General features: G+C 45.0%; 1 protein-coding gene across 3 annotated transcripts in view; it reads right to left on the bottom strand.

The window, feature by feature from the left end:
- Positions 1 to 14,319, bottom strand: part of GATAD2B (GATA zinc finger domain containing 2B) — a 96,542-nt gene extending 82,223 nt beyond the window's left edge. For 2 of the 3 annotated variants that reach the window (XM_025428892.3, XM_025428893.3), the window contains exon 1: positions 14,194 to 14,319. In XM_025428892.3, coding sequence (XP_025284677.2) covers positions 14,194 to 14,234 — 41 coding nt within the window. In that variant the 5' untranslated portion in view covers positions 14,235 to 14,319. Of the gene's footprint in view, positions 1 to 13,712; positions 13,861 to 14,193 lie in introns of those variants that run through there. The other variant, XM_025428894.3, reaches the window with a different exon arrangement.
- Between the last annotated feature and the right edge of the window lie 340 nt (positions 14,320 to 14,659).

Here is a 14,659-nt window from a genome sequence, read left to right as displayed (position 1 = left end):
GAGTCTGCTTCTTCCTCTCCCTCTGCCCTTGCCCCCCCTTGTACTCACTCGCTCTGTCTTGTGGTCTCTTTCAAATAAATAAAATCTTAAAATAAATGAAAACTTCTGTGCATCAATGAACACTATCAACAAAGTAAAAAAGGCAACCCACAAAATGGGAGAAAATATTTACAAATTATACATCTGATAAAGAATCAATAAATATCCAGAACATATATGAACTCCTGCCACTCAACAACAAAAAAAAACATACCGATTAAAAAATGGATGGAGAAAAAAAAAAAAAAAAGGATGGAGGGAGGCTCCCAGCTGGCTCAGTCAGAAGAGAGTGAGATTCTTGATCTTGGGGTCATGAGTTTGAGCCCCATGTTGGGTGTAGAGATTACTTAAAATTAAATGTACAAAGAAATTGGGCATGGACTTGAATATATTTTTCTAAAAAAGATATACAAATGACCAATAAACACATGAAAAAATGTTCAACCTCACTCATCATTAGAGAAATATAATCAAAATCATCATGAGGTACCACTTCACACCAATTTGGATGGCTTTTATAAAAACAAAGAGAAAATAAAGTACTGGTAAGGATATACAGAAGCTGGACTCCTTGTGTATTGCTGGTAGGAATGTAAATGGTACAGTCACTGTAGAAACCAGTATGGTGGTGGTTCCTTGAAAAATGAAACACAGAATTGTCAGGTGATCCAGCAATTCCAACTCTGGGTATATACCCAAAAGAAATGAAAGCAAAGACTTAAACAGATATATGTACACTAATGTTCGTAGCAGCATTATACACAACACCCAAAAAGTAGGAACAGCCTAAGGTATCCATCGGCAGAATAAAAGAAAAATGTGGTTAAAAAAAAAGAAAAAAGATAAAATGTGGTATATACATAAAATGGGATATTATTCAGCCTTAAATGAAATTCTGGGTGGCCTACTCAGAAGAGCTTGTGACTCTTGATCTTGGAGTTGATCTTGACTCTTGATCACCGAGTTCCACGTTGAGTGTAGAGATTACTTTAAAAAATAAATAAATGGGGCACCTGGGTGGCTCAGTGGTTGAGCGCCTGCCTTTGGCTCAGGTGGTGATCCCGGACTCCTGGGATCAAGTCCTAGGGGAGCCTGCTTCTCCCTCTGCCTAGGTCTCTGCCTCTCTCTCTGTCTCTCATGAATAAATATTTTTTTTAAATTTTTAAGTAAATAACTTAAAACTTGTTTTATTTTATTTTATTTATTTGAGAGAGAAGGAAAGGACAAGTAGGGTGAGGGGCAGAGGAGAGAAGCAGACTCCCCCCCTTGAGCAAGGGCTTCATCCCAGGACTCCAGGATCATGACCTGAGCCATAGGCAGATGCTCAAACCGACTGAGCCACCCAGGAGCCCAAGCAAGGAAATTATAACACACTACAAAATATGGATGAATCTTGAAAACTTTATGCTAAATGAAATGAGCCAGACATAAAAGGACAAATATTGTATGATTTCACTTATATGAGGTACCTAAAGTAGTCAACCATATAGACAAAAAGTAGAATGGTGGCAAGGGGATGAGGGTGGGGTGGGGTGGGATAGCAGAATTGGTTTGTTTGAAGTAGGCTCCACACCCAGCGTGGAAGTCAATGTGGGGTTTGAATTCGACACCCTGAGTTCAAGACTGGAACCAAAATCAAGATCAGACACCTAGGGCAGCCCGGGTGGCTCAGCGGTTTATAGCGCTGCCTTCAGCCTAAGGCGTGGTCCTGGAGACCCAGGATCAAATCCCACGTCAGGCTCCCTGCATGGAGCCTGCTTCTCCCTCTGCCTGTATCTCTGCCTCTCTCTGTCTCTCATGAATAAATAAATAAATAAAATCTAAAAAAATCTAAAAAATCTAAAAAAAAAGAATCAGACACCTGACTGAGCCACCAAGGTGTCCCTATTTTTTAACAGGTATATATATATAGAGAGAGAGAGAGTTTCAGTTTGGGAAGATGAAAAAGTTCTGGAGATGAGTAGTGGTGATAGTTGCACAACAATGAGAAATGTACACATTTATATACAGTATGGATATAGTATACATTACAATGTATACAGTAATGCCACTGAACTGTATACTTAAAATGGTTAAAATGGTAAGTTTATGTATATCTGACCACAAACTATGTGCTAAATTTACCATTATCTTTTAAAAGGATGTCTAACATTTACTGAATAATTACTCTCTGCAAGGCACAGAAAAGTTAAGTAATAGGTCTTACAAGTTAAGTGGTTGAGCATAAATTTGAACCAGGACTTTGACTACAGACCTATACTTTTAGTCATTACGGTGACCAAAAGATATTCTAGTTTAACCAAGGAAGGAAAACTTTCAAGTAATTAAGTGAAAAATATCCACCAAGAATAGTAGCAATACTAGACTATTCTCTCATATCCAGACAATAGAATCCAATTTATGTATCACACTGAGAATGGTTGGTTCAGAGGTGGGGGGCTTGGGAGGGGGGGAGAGTGGGAACTACACCAAAGCTTTTCAGACTAGCAACCAAAAGCTAACATAGCACAGTCTAGGCAGCACACTGAGGTGTGCTAAGCAGTCCCAGTAACAACAAAACTAAAACGACAACTTCCAAAGGATTCTTTAGTTAATTTATAAAGCTAGGGCAGCCCGGGTGGCTCAGGGGTTTAGCGCCCCCAGGACGTGATCCTGGAGACCAGGATCAAGTCCCACATTGGGCTCCCTGTGTGGAGCCTGCTTCTCCCTCTGCCTGTGTCTGTGCCCCTCTCTCTGTGTCTCTCATGAGTCAATAAATAAAATCTTTAAAAAAAAATTTATAAAGCTATACAACATGACTGAAAATCAAACAAAAGGGCAGCCCGGGGGGCTCAGCAGTTTAGTGCCGCCTTCGGCCCAGGGCATGATCCTGGAGACCCGGGATCCAGTCCCACTTCGGGCTCCCTGCATGGAGCCTGCTTCTCCCTCTCTCTGCCTGTGTCTCTGCCTCTCTCTCTTTCTGTGTATTCTCATGAATAAATAAATAAAATCTTTAAAAAAAAAAAAAAAGTAAAAAATCTCACTGTCCTTCTATAATAATGCTTTGAGCTATAACAGTACTCCTTATACAGTTTTTTCCACACCCTCAACTCAACCATATACAGAAAATCACATAACTACAGAAGATTTAAAATTTTATTTTTGAGGGATGCCTGAGTGGCTCAGCAGTTGAGCATCTGCCTTTGGCTCAGAGCATGATCCCGGAGTCCCGGATCAAGTCCCATATCAGGCTCCCTGCATGGAGCCTGCTCCTCCCTCACCTATATCTCTGCCTCTCTCATGAATAAATAAATAAAATCTTTTAAAAAAATTATTTTTGATGGAATTTTATTTACCATATTATAATTTACTCTCTCCTATGAATATTATCAGGTATTGACCCAGCCAATACAAGGTTTAATTTGGAATGAAGACTGTCCAGGTTCTAACCTTGGTTATACTCTTCTGTGACATCCACTACTCCTTATTTGACAAAATTCGGAACTTAAAATTTAATACCAGATAGATATCAAGGCCTTGATACGCAACAGTCATACAACAATCAAACTGGCTCCTAACCAGGAGTGCCTGGGTGGCTCAGCCAGTTAAGAATCTGCCTTCTGCTCAGGTCTTGGGCTCCCTTCTCAGTAGGGAGTCTGCTTCTCCCTCTCCCTCTGCCCCTCCCTCTTCTCTGGCATGCTTGCACTCTAATAAATAAAATCTTAAAAAAAAAAAAAAAAAAAGGAAACCCAGCTCAAAACAAATGGTACCTAAATAAGATCTGTAGTAAATAACTAGATGAAAGAAATTTGATACCCTTACTTAGGCTAGAAAGATTTTATTCTCTTGAATCCTCATGGTTTTTCAAAGATGCACTTGTTATTTTTAAGACGTTTCTATCACTGCAAAACACAATTTTAATAAAAAAACTTTTTCCAGTCACCCATATTCCTTGAAACCTTTCAGTTCAATATCAATGCATTATACAATTTAGATGGAAAATAGCTCTCCAAGCAGAAGGTAAAGAGTTAAAAATGAAGGCTAATGAAAATTTAATATTAAATCTTAATGCAATAAGACACCAATATTCTAGTTTCCACTCATTTGGCACAAAATACCTGGATTTAAAATACTCCAAAAAACCCAAACTTTCAAATTTATAATGCATTCAGCTGAGAAACTGAGCATTCTTTACTACCTGGATTATAAAATAAGAAAAGAATGGCATCAGAGTAACTACTAATTTATGCATGGACACTTATTATCTAGTATATGGCAAGAGTGGCAAGCTACTCACATCAAATTTTCATAGAAGCTAATATAGGGTCTTTGTAGACAACCTGTCCAGGGCAGTAGGAATATACAAGATCAATTACTTCAATCTTTTTAATAACAATACATCAATCTAGCCAAATAAATGTTAAAGGATGATTAGAAAACTGCCCCTCTCTCCAAAAAATGTTATCCTATTCAGGAAACATTTTCAATACTTTCTCCCACCTCCGTTTTTATGAGTACAAACAGGATAGTGGCAGGCAGGGGGAGAGGGAGAAGCACACTCCCCACTGAGTAGGGAGCCCGATGATGTGGGGCTCAATCCCAGGACCCCAGGATCCTGACCAGAGCTTAAGATGCTTAACAGACTGAGGGGAAGCCCAGGTGGCTTAGTGGTTTAGTGCCGCCTTCAGCCCAGGGCCTGATCCTGGGGACCCAGGATCAAGGCCCGTGTCGGGCTCCCTGCATGGAGCCTGCTTCTCCCTCTGCCTGTGTCTCTGCCTCCCTCTCTCTCTCTCTGTCTCTCTCTCTGTCTCTCGTGAATAAATAAAATCTTTAATAATAATAATAATAATAAAACAGACTCAGCCACCCAGTCACCCCACATTTTCAATATTTTCACAGGTAGCTCAAACTCTGAGATCAAAGTTTCAAATTCAGGGATGAATACCATTCAGGTAACCTTTATACTTTTAAAAGATATAAGGACAAATTTCTCCAACTTTTGTTTTATTTTTATTTATTTTTTAAAGATTTTATTTATTTATTCATAGAGACAGACAGAGAGAGAGAGGCAGAGACACAGGCAGAGGGAGAAGCAGGCTCCATGCAGGGAGCCTGACGTGGGACTCGATCCAGGGTCTCCAGGACCACGCCCTGGGCTGCAGGCGGCGCTAAACCACTGCGCCACCGGGGCTGCCCTATTTTATTTTTAATTTCAAGATCAACATATCATCTTAAAAAGACCGAAAACCAAAAGTCCTTCTGTGTGCCTCACAGTCCGATGGTGGGCTTTACAGATTCTGTAGTACTATGCTAACATCTTCAAAGAAAGGAAGAGCTTCTTGCTCTAGGCTCAAAGGTTTCTATTCACTTACAAAGTTGCACTCTCCAGCTTCTAGCACATTAAAGATGGAGGGGACAGCAGCTCAGTTATCCTCTTGGGAATTCATTGAAAGTAGGAGCCAAGTTGCATGAGCTGTGCCATTTGCCTTGGAAGATTCATGGAGGGAAAATGGCAGCCATCATACCAGTGAAGTTTCCAAAACATATCTAGCTTATTAATGCCACCATTCTAGTTCTTTGGAAAACTAGCACACAAAAGCAATCAATTCCCTCATTCCACAGTAACAACCCTTAAAAAACTTTTAACTCAAAGAGGAAAGCAGAATAACAAAGTGCAGTATTCTCAGAGCACGGAGATCACCAATACTTTAAGAAGCTCTTTCACAGTCAAATAATTTTGAGGACCTCTGCATACTTTAGCCATTCTTTTACCTCTCCCAACGTACAATGTATAGTTAAACATGCAAGGCTATGAGAAGTCATGCCATAAATAAATGTGCCTTAACATAATTTATCCCAGAATTTTATTTTTCAAAACACTATTTGACCACATAACTTAAAAAAAAAAAAAAAAAAAACACATAATTTTTCACATAAGACCTATTATTACTATTCTATTTTTTGTTTTTGTTTTTTTTTTTAGGGCAAAACAAAACTCTATGAGGAAAGTTAGGAGGATGTTAAGATCACAACCTTTGAGATCAAGCAGAGTTGTTCAAATACTAGATTCTAGCAAAATGACAATGTCTCTGGGAATTAGGCTTTCTCATCTGTACAGTTACCATAAGAATCAAAGTAGTACAAAGCCTTACTCAAAGAAAGTCCTTGAAAAATTAGTTTAAATTAAAAAAAAGTCCTTTTGAGGGATGCCTGGGTGGCTCAGCGGTTGAGTGTCTGCCTTTGCTCAGGGCATGATCCCAGGGTCTCGGGGATCGAGTTCCGTATCAGGCTTCCTGCATGGAGCCTGCTTCTCCCTCTGCCTATGTTTCTGTCTCTCTCTCTCTGGGTCTCTCACAAATAAATAAATAAAATCTTTAAAAAAAAATTCCTTTTGAGAGGTGCCTGGTCAGTGCAGTCAGTTAAGCATCCAACTGCTGGTTTCGGCTCAGGTGGTGATCATAAGTCATGATCTCAGGGTCGTGAGATCAAGCCCTACATTGGGCTCTGTGCTCAGTACAGAGTGCTCGAATTTCTCTCTCCCTCTGGCCCTCCTGCTTGTGCACATGCACGTATGCAAACACTCTCTCCTCTCAAATAAATAAATAAATCTTTAAAACCAAAAAATAAAAATTCATTTTAAGTTCTGAAAGTTGCAAAAATGCAATCCAAAAATATTGAGAGGGGTACCTGGATCAGTGGGTTGAGTATCTGCCCTTGGCTCAGTTCATGGTTTCAGCGTTCTGAGATTGAACCACATATAGGGCTCCTTGACCATCGGGGAGCCTGCTTCTCCTTCTCCCTCTGCTCCTCTCCCCACCTGCTCTCTCTCAAATAAATAAAATCTGAGGAAAAAAACCTGAGAAAAAAATTACAGAACTCATGACTGAGACATTACTCGAGAAGAGTAACTTCCCAGGATTTTGCAACCTTTTTTATCCACTGAGATACTGGGATAGCCTTTAAATCCTCCCCATTTAAGGTGATATTCAGGGGTACAACACACATACTGATGAAAATGGCTATGAACAGAATACATGTTGCAGAAGAGTATTATTTATGGTTTCAATTATTTAAAAAATAAGCTTCATTTCAATATGAAAAAGAAAAAAGGAGTTGTGAGGAAAGCTCAGCTTGTGTCAGCACATAATAATTAATGATTGTACAGTTCCTTACAGTTTATAAAGCACCTTTATGTATAATCTCATTTGACTGACACAGGAACCTAAACCTAACCAAAGAGATAAAGCAGCTGTTGATACCCATTTCTAAGGTGAGGGAACTATGGCTTGAAGACTTCAAAGGACTAAACCAAGGTCACACAGACAATAAATGGCAGTATAAGGACTCCAACTTTGTTCTTCTGCCCCCAGAACATAACAAAAGAGGTGCCTTCTAAATGTATGCAATATTTTCTCATATTCCTATCTTTACTATCTTTCAAATGATGAGTACCATCCTAGGCACTGGAGACACAACAATAAAAAAATGTATTTTTCAGGATGTTTACAGACCATGGGGGGAGGGGGGGAGACAAATAGCATTTATAGAGTGAGATCAAAGAAGAAAGCAAATGTTAAGTCTCTCTGGGAAAGTCAGGGGAAGGTTTCCCAGAAAGTAATATTTGAAAGGAGACATGGAAACTGATCTAGGAACTAGAACTTTATCTGCTCATGTATAAGCTATAAGGGAGAAATGTAAGGCTGGATAGAAAGGCAAAGGCCAAAATTACAGGGCTTGAACACAACGCAAAGTTTAAAATTTATCTTTACACAACTGGAAATTATTGAATACTTTTGAGAAAGACCAAGAGAATAATCAGATCTCTATGTCAGACCATTTTGAAGACAATAAGATTGAGAGTTTAAAAGGCAACAAAATTAAAAACAAAGAGAACTATAAGATATCCTGGCAATCTCCCAAATAAGAGTTGCAGGCCTGAAGCAGGAGACCAGCAATGGAGACAGAGAAAGAGGTAGTGGTTCAGAAATATTTAGAAAGTAATGGATAAGAGGGACACCTGGGTGGCTCAGTGGTTAAGCATCTGCCTTCGTCTCAGGTTGTGATGACAATCCTGGGATGAGTCCTGCATGGGCTCCTTGCAGGGAGCCTGCCTCTCTCTGTGTGTGTCTCATGAATAAATAAAATCTTTAAAAAAAAAAAAAGGAAAAAAGAAAGTAATGGATAAGAGAGAACGGACGACGATGCTCCCACCTCTGGGTTAGGTGACTCCATGAATCAGAGAAGGGAAGCTGATGATGAAAATGCTAAGTGTGAGGTACCAATGGAACACAGGTGGCTATGTTCAGCACACGGTAGAAAACCAGAAGCAGGGGATCCCTGGGTGGCGCAGCGGTCTGGCGCCTGCCTTTGGCCCAGGGCGCGATCCTGGAGACCCGGGATCGGATCCCACGTCAGGCTCCCGGTGCATGGAGCCTGCTTCTCCTCTGCCTGTGTCTCTGCCTCATTCTCTCTCTCTCTGTGACTATCACAAATAAATAAAAATTAAAAAAAAAAAAAAAATTTAAAAAAAGAAAACCAGAAGCAAGAACTTGGGAGTTCAGGAGAGATGTGATAATCGATGTTGAGTACACAGAAGATTTTTCTGAATAATCAAGTATTATTTACCATTTCAATGGGAAGGCAATAATTTTATCAACATTATTTGTATGACGCTTCAAAGTTCACACTTTAAAATCCCATACTATGCTAATCACATTTCATAAACCGTTATTATTCTTATTTGATCAACAAATATTTATTAACTAGGTACCAAGCACCATATTAGGTGTTAAAACACCAAAATAAATCCATGCTTTTATGGACCTTGTATCATAGGAGGGGAAGCAATATGCAATAAATGTTAAAAAAAAAAAAAAAAAAAAAAAAAAAGCGGGGGAGGGGTTGCCTGGCTGGCCCAGTTGGAGAAGCATGCAACTCTTGGTCTCAGAGTGGTGAGTTCGAGCCCCATGTTGGGTGTAGAGATTACTTAAATAAACTTTTTAAAAAAGGCAATAAAAGTGAACCAGATAAAGACAATTATATGGCTTCACTCATATGTGGAATATAAGAAACAGGGCAGAGGATCATATGGGAAGGGAAGGAAAATGGAATGGGAAGTAATCAGAGGAAGACAAACCAAAAGAAATTCTTAACTCGGGATGCCTGAGTGACCCAGGGGTTGATTGAGCATCTGCCTTCGGAGCCGGGCGTGATCCTGGAGTCCTGGGATGGAGTCCCGCATTGGGCTTCCTGCATGGAGCCTGCTCCTCCTGTCTCTGCCTCTCTCTGTGTGTCTCTCATGAATAAATAAATAAAATCTTTAAAAAATTCTTAAATCTTTGAAACAAACTGAGGGTCGCTGGAGGGGAGGAGGATGGGGGGAGGGGGTAAACTAGGTGACAGGCAATTAAGGAGGGCAGGTGATGTCATGAGCACTGGGTGTTATACACAACTGATGAATTATTTAACTCTACCTCTGAAACTAATGCGCTATCTGTTCACTAAAGTTTTTAAAAAGACAAGAAATATAACAAATGTTATAAAGTAATAAGCACTGGGAAAAAAAAGAAAATAGAGCATGGAAAAAATCAGGAGTGAGAGATGGGGGGAATTGAAGGTACAATTTTAAGAGATCTCACTGAAAAGGTGACATATATAAGCAAAGACTTGAAGGTGAGGAAATTAGTCATTTGTATCATCTCTGTAGGAAAAACTAGCTATTTTCCACTAGAGGGAATAGCTAATGCAAAGGTCCTAAGATAGTGTGACTGATGTATTTAAGTAATAAGTCAAGGTGGCTGGGATGGAGTGAGCAAGAGGAAGGTAACAGATCAACAGAGAAGGGGAGGAGAACTGCAGATCATTAAAGACCTTACAGGTCACTGTCAGAATAGATTTGTACTGAGAGAAATGGGGATATAAAAATGAGGAGCCTTGGGCACCCCAGGTGGCTCAGCGGTTTAGCGCCACCTTCAGCCCAGGATGTGATCCTGGAGACCCCGGATCAAGTCCCATTTCGGGCTTCCTGCATGGAGCCTCCTTTTCCCTCTGCCTGTGTCTCTGCCTCTCTCTCTCTCTCATGAATAAATAAATAAAATCTTAAAAAAAAAAAAAAAAAAAAACACCTTCCCCCAAAATGAAACAAGATCAAGAAAGCTATGATCAGGTGGTTTAAAGCAAGACTTTCAGGTTTCAAGTAATGGTAACCTGAATTATTTTAAAAATGTATACCATTCAAATGTGAAATGCAAGAAGAGAATGGCTCAGGAATGTCAAAGTATTGTCATTTTTGTTAATACTTTACTGGTTAGTACTAATAACAATTAAGCTTATGCATTGTCAAAGAAGTTTCTGCAATTACTATGTCAGGTCTGGATTTGACCAGTTTCATACCTCAAAAGCAACAAAATATGTGTTCTTATTCATCTGTTGCTTTTGGTACTATAACTCACAACTCTTGATAGGTTCTTGCCAGTTAATGGCAACTTAAGGCAATGACAAAGATCAGAGGATTTTGAGGAACATACCATCTAAGAAGTAGACAAGTTAAGCTTTTTAATGACCCTGGGTCACTCCTTTCCTACTGAATGAATTCAAAACTACATAGGAATATTTTATCCATAAGAGAGTAAGAAATGGAACATGAGGATGCAGCATTTCAAATCAGATCTATTCTTCAATGCTTTCATCATTATTACACAAACACAGGATTGTCTCTACTCAAGGACTCTGAAGCCACCAAAATCGCTAACCAATACCTATAGAAAATATCACTGGGATACTGAGGCTAAACCACACAATACAGCTAATAGAAGATTTCCCCCTAAAAGGCACACCTTTTCAACAAAAACTGAACTTCCTTATGTATCTTTTCTCAAGCTTAACCAATGCAAGGGAACTGCAACTTTGTGTGGCATCCTCTGATAGGTTAGATTTTTCCTGAGCAAGAAGTGGACAGTTTTACACCAGGGCTAGATTTATAGTCAATCTGGGTGTGTCTTTTCTTCCCTCCTCCCCTCCAAACTACTTCAGAGTTTTTCAGTACTGTAAAAGGTCTGGAGAAAATAATTCCTTGGTCCTAGTTAAGGACCTAGTTAAGGCTCAAATCTTACAGTTTCTGGGACGCCAGGATGGCTCAGCAGTTTAGCGCCTGCCTTTGGCCCAGGGTGTGATCCCAGGGTCCCGGGATCGAGTCCCACATCGGGCTCCCTGCACAGAGTCTGCTTCTCCTTCTGCCTATGTGTGTGTCTCTCTCTCTGACTCTCATGAAGAAATAAATAATATCTTAAAAAAAAAATCTTACAGTTTCTCTAGCAGTTGTTTTAATCAATCCAAGCTGGTTTGGCTTTTCTCGATGAGCCAAACAACATAAGTATTCTGAGTGCAGAGTGTCTGCCTGTGAACATGCTTATCCCAATGGGTTGACTGACAGGGACTATACTTGAGTCTAGAAATTAGGACAGCACACAACTGATGTTCCCCACCTATGTCCCTCCAGCTCAGTAGGTGTGGAAGATAAGGAACAGTAAATTGAAGCAAGAGGCCTGGTTTACATACAACATACTGCTTAAAGCTAGGATGAATCCAGAGGTGCCAGCATATGATCAGGATACTATTAATGACACACTGACACCCTCCCCCCACCCCCCCACCCCCACCCCTACGCTGCTGTTCTGTAACCAAAATCCAACCTGAAGGTCTGGCCAAGCCCAGACAGAAAAAAGAAGGAGGAGGTGGTATGTGAGGGGTGGGGGTGGGGGCATTATTGGAAACATTTGTCCAAGAAAAAAAAAAAGGAGAAAGACGGAGAGAAAGAGGGACAGCACACAGGCTTTTGAATATACTTTAAGACTATGAGGTTCAAAAAAATCTTTCACATCTTCTCTCCCCACGCCTGTGGTCTTATGCTAAACACAACAGTAAAAGTTACTGCCAAAACTTAGACTTGAACCGCTGATCAGGGTACCTGGTCAGTACTGTTCCTAGACACGTATCTGAGTGCAGCCTCTGTTTAGAGCCTTTTCGGACTGCCTCTAAACAGGAAGTTAACAGACATCACAGTCAGGGGAGGCAAACCACAGTGTCATAAAGATGGATGCTGCTGTCGGCTACAAATCCCTCTCACTTTATCGAAAGTGTTCTCAAGGAAGAAGCAGAACAAAGGTCCACAAGCCTCATCTTTTCTCAAACTGGGTCACTCAGCCTACAGGTCTGGCCTTCTGATTCCCACTGATTGTTTCTCTGCTTCATGCCTGCCCATGATGGCTATACCACTGCCCCTAGACTAAAAAACTATATTCCTCTAAAAATGGAAGACAGCACGACCAGATCAGTACTCCCACTAAGTCACTCTTCATACACCCTGCTTAAAAAGCCCAAGGAAAGCCTATCCTTGAGCCAGCCCATCCTCAAATACAGACTCGGTATCAGTCACCTAAAAGCAGCACCATTTCCTACACACGTGGGCCTTCCTTTAAAATACACGGAGGCCTTCCATAGCACCACCGTTAGAAGCTCCCGAAGTAGCCTCCTTCCCCATCACGCCGGCACAAATGCTGACCACTCCGGCACCGAAAACGGGAGTCAGACTTCAAGGAAGAGTTTAGGTCAATGTATCAAAGAAAAAAGCAAAAAAAGTGAGCACCGAACACCCCACGAGGTGAGTCTCCAACACCGAGGCAGCACGCTGCTGCCAGAAAACAATCAGAAACCAGGCACCAGGGAGTGAGGCTGGGTGGCTGGAGAAGTTGAGAGGGGAGCCTGCATTTTGAATCACACGCACGCAGTCTACCAAACACTAAATTTTCTGAAATAAAAACGTTTCAAAAACTCAGAAGCATCAGCTCGTCGTCGACACGGACGAGAGACCTGCCCTGACCCCGGAGCCCCGCTGCAGCCCGGCCGGGAGGCCGGCTCCCTCCTTGCCGAACCTCCGACACGCACACAAAAGCCCTCGGAACCGCCGCGGATCGGAAGCCCGAAATCCGTCCCGAGGGCCGCCGGAGCCCCACCGACAGCCCCCGCCCCCGGGCCCGCTCCTGCGCGCCGGGGGTCGGCGAAGGGGGAGCGCCGTCCCGGCCGGCGGGCGGCCCAGCGGGAGGCCAGCGCCTCGGCGTCCCCGCGAGTGGAGCCACAAAGTCCTCCAAGTCCCGCGCCGCCGGCTCCCGGGCACCGAAGGAAAGCGCTGCCCCCGAAGAAAGAGGAGCCTGGCCGGCGCGCGGGGAGCGGCCCCCACAGCCCCGAGGGCAGCCCCGGGGGCGGGGGCGCTCGAGAGGAGCGCGGGGGCGCCGGGCGGGCGGGCAGGAGGCCGAGAGTGGAAGCGGGGATGGCGGGGGAACGGGGCGCGCGGGAGGGGAAAGGGAGTAAAAGCAGAAGAAGCGGAGGGACGCGAGGCGGGGGCGCGCGAGGCCGGAGGGAAAGGCCGGGGCGCGCGCGCGGGCGGGGGAGGGGACGAGGTGAGCGGAGCGCGGGGCGGGGGCGCGCGGGGCCGGGCGGGGGAGGGGGACGCGAGGCGGGGGCGCGCGGGCGGGCGTCGGCTCGCGGGCGCTTCCCCTCCCCCGCCCTCCACCTTGCCCTTCCCCCACCGCCGCCGCCGCCGCCACCGCCGCCTCCGCCTCCCGGCTCCCTCCTGTGCTCGCCGCTCGCCGCCCCCGGGCGGGCGGGAGGCCGGGCGGGCCTAGGCCACAGCTCCTCACCTGGCGGTGGCGGTGTAACTCCCGGCGAGCTCGCCTCCTCAGGCGGCGGCGGAGGCGTCGAAAAAGGGAGGCGACGGCACAGTGGGTTCCGGACCCCGCCGACAGGACCGGGGGCGGGGGTGGGGGAGGGGGGCGGGCCGGACCGGGGCGGGCGGGCGGAGCAGACACTGCGGTACAGACGGGGGGCAGCGGCGGCGGCGGCGGCGGCTGCACCGGCGGCGGCACCACACAAACAAGGACGCTGATTGGGCAGCTGCCAAGCGCCTGGGCTCCACCTTCCCTACACGCCACGACGCCCATTGGGCGACCTCAGCCGGCCTCCCCGCCCTCTTCTTCCAGGCCTCGCTAATAGCAGGCGGGATGCCGGGACTACACCCCACCCTTGAAGAGTGAGTGGCTGGAGGAGCGCTGATTGGCGGCCGCAGCACCCAATCGTGCGCGGAGGAGGGGGATGGTCTAGCGGGGGCGCGTTAATGGGTACCTCGGCCAGTCCCAGACACATCCGGGTCTTCGGCAGCCCATTAAGTGTCGGGGGTCAAAAAATCGCTTCAGGCTGCAACTTTCCCTTGGAGACGTTTTGGTCCCCAGGCAGCCGCCGTACCCCGTACCCCACACCGGGATCCCCAGGGCCCGCTCTCATCCTCCCGACTCCAAAGATGGAGGTCGGCGGGCAGCGCTGGGCTCTGCGTGGGGGGTGGCCCATCGCGACCGAGCCCCGGAACCCGACGAAGGCCGCGGCGGCAGGCGCCGGGCCTCGCGGTCCGTGCGGGGCGTGGCCTCCGGGTGTGCGTGGGGCGCGGGCGGGGCGGCGGGGCGGTGAGCTCGGGGGCCCGGGCCTCCAACGGTGGATGCGGTGTCCGCCGCCCCCCGGTACAAGCCCGCGGCCCGGGTGCGGCTGACACCCCAGAGCAGGCTCCGAGACGCCGAGGGCCTGGCGCGGGAGACTG

Source organism: Canis lupus, chromosome 7 (genome assembly GCF_003254725.2).
Source record: "Canis lupus dingo isolate Sandy chromosome 7, ASM325472v2, whole genome shotgun sequence".
Classification (NCBI taxonomy): domain Eukaryota; kingdom Metazoa; phylum Chordata; class Mammalia; order Carnivora; family Canidae; genus Canis; species Canis lupus.
Note: the sequence above shows the minus strand (reverse complement) of the source record. Positions and strands in the feature narration are given on the sequence as shown.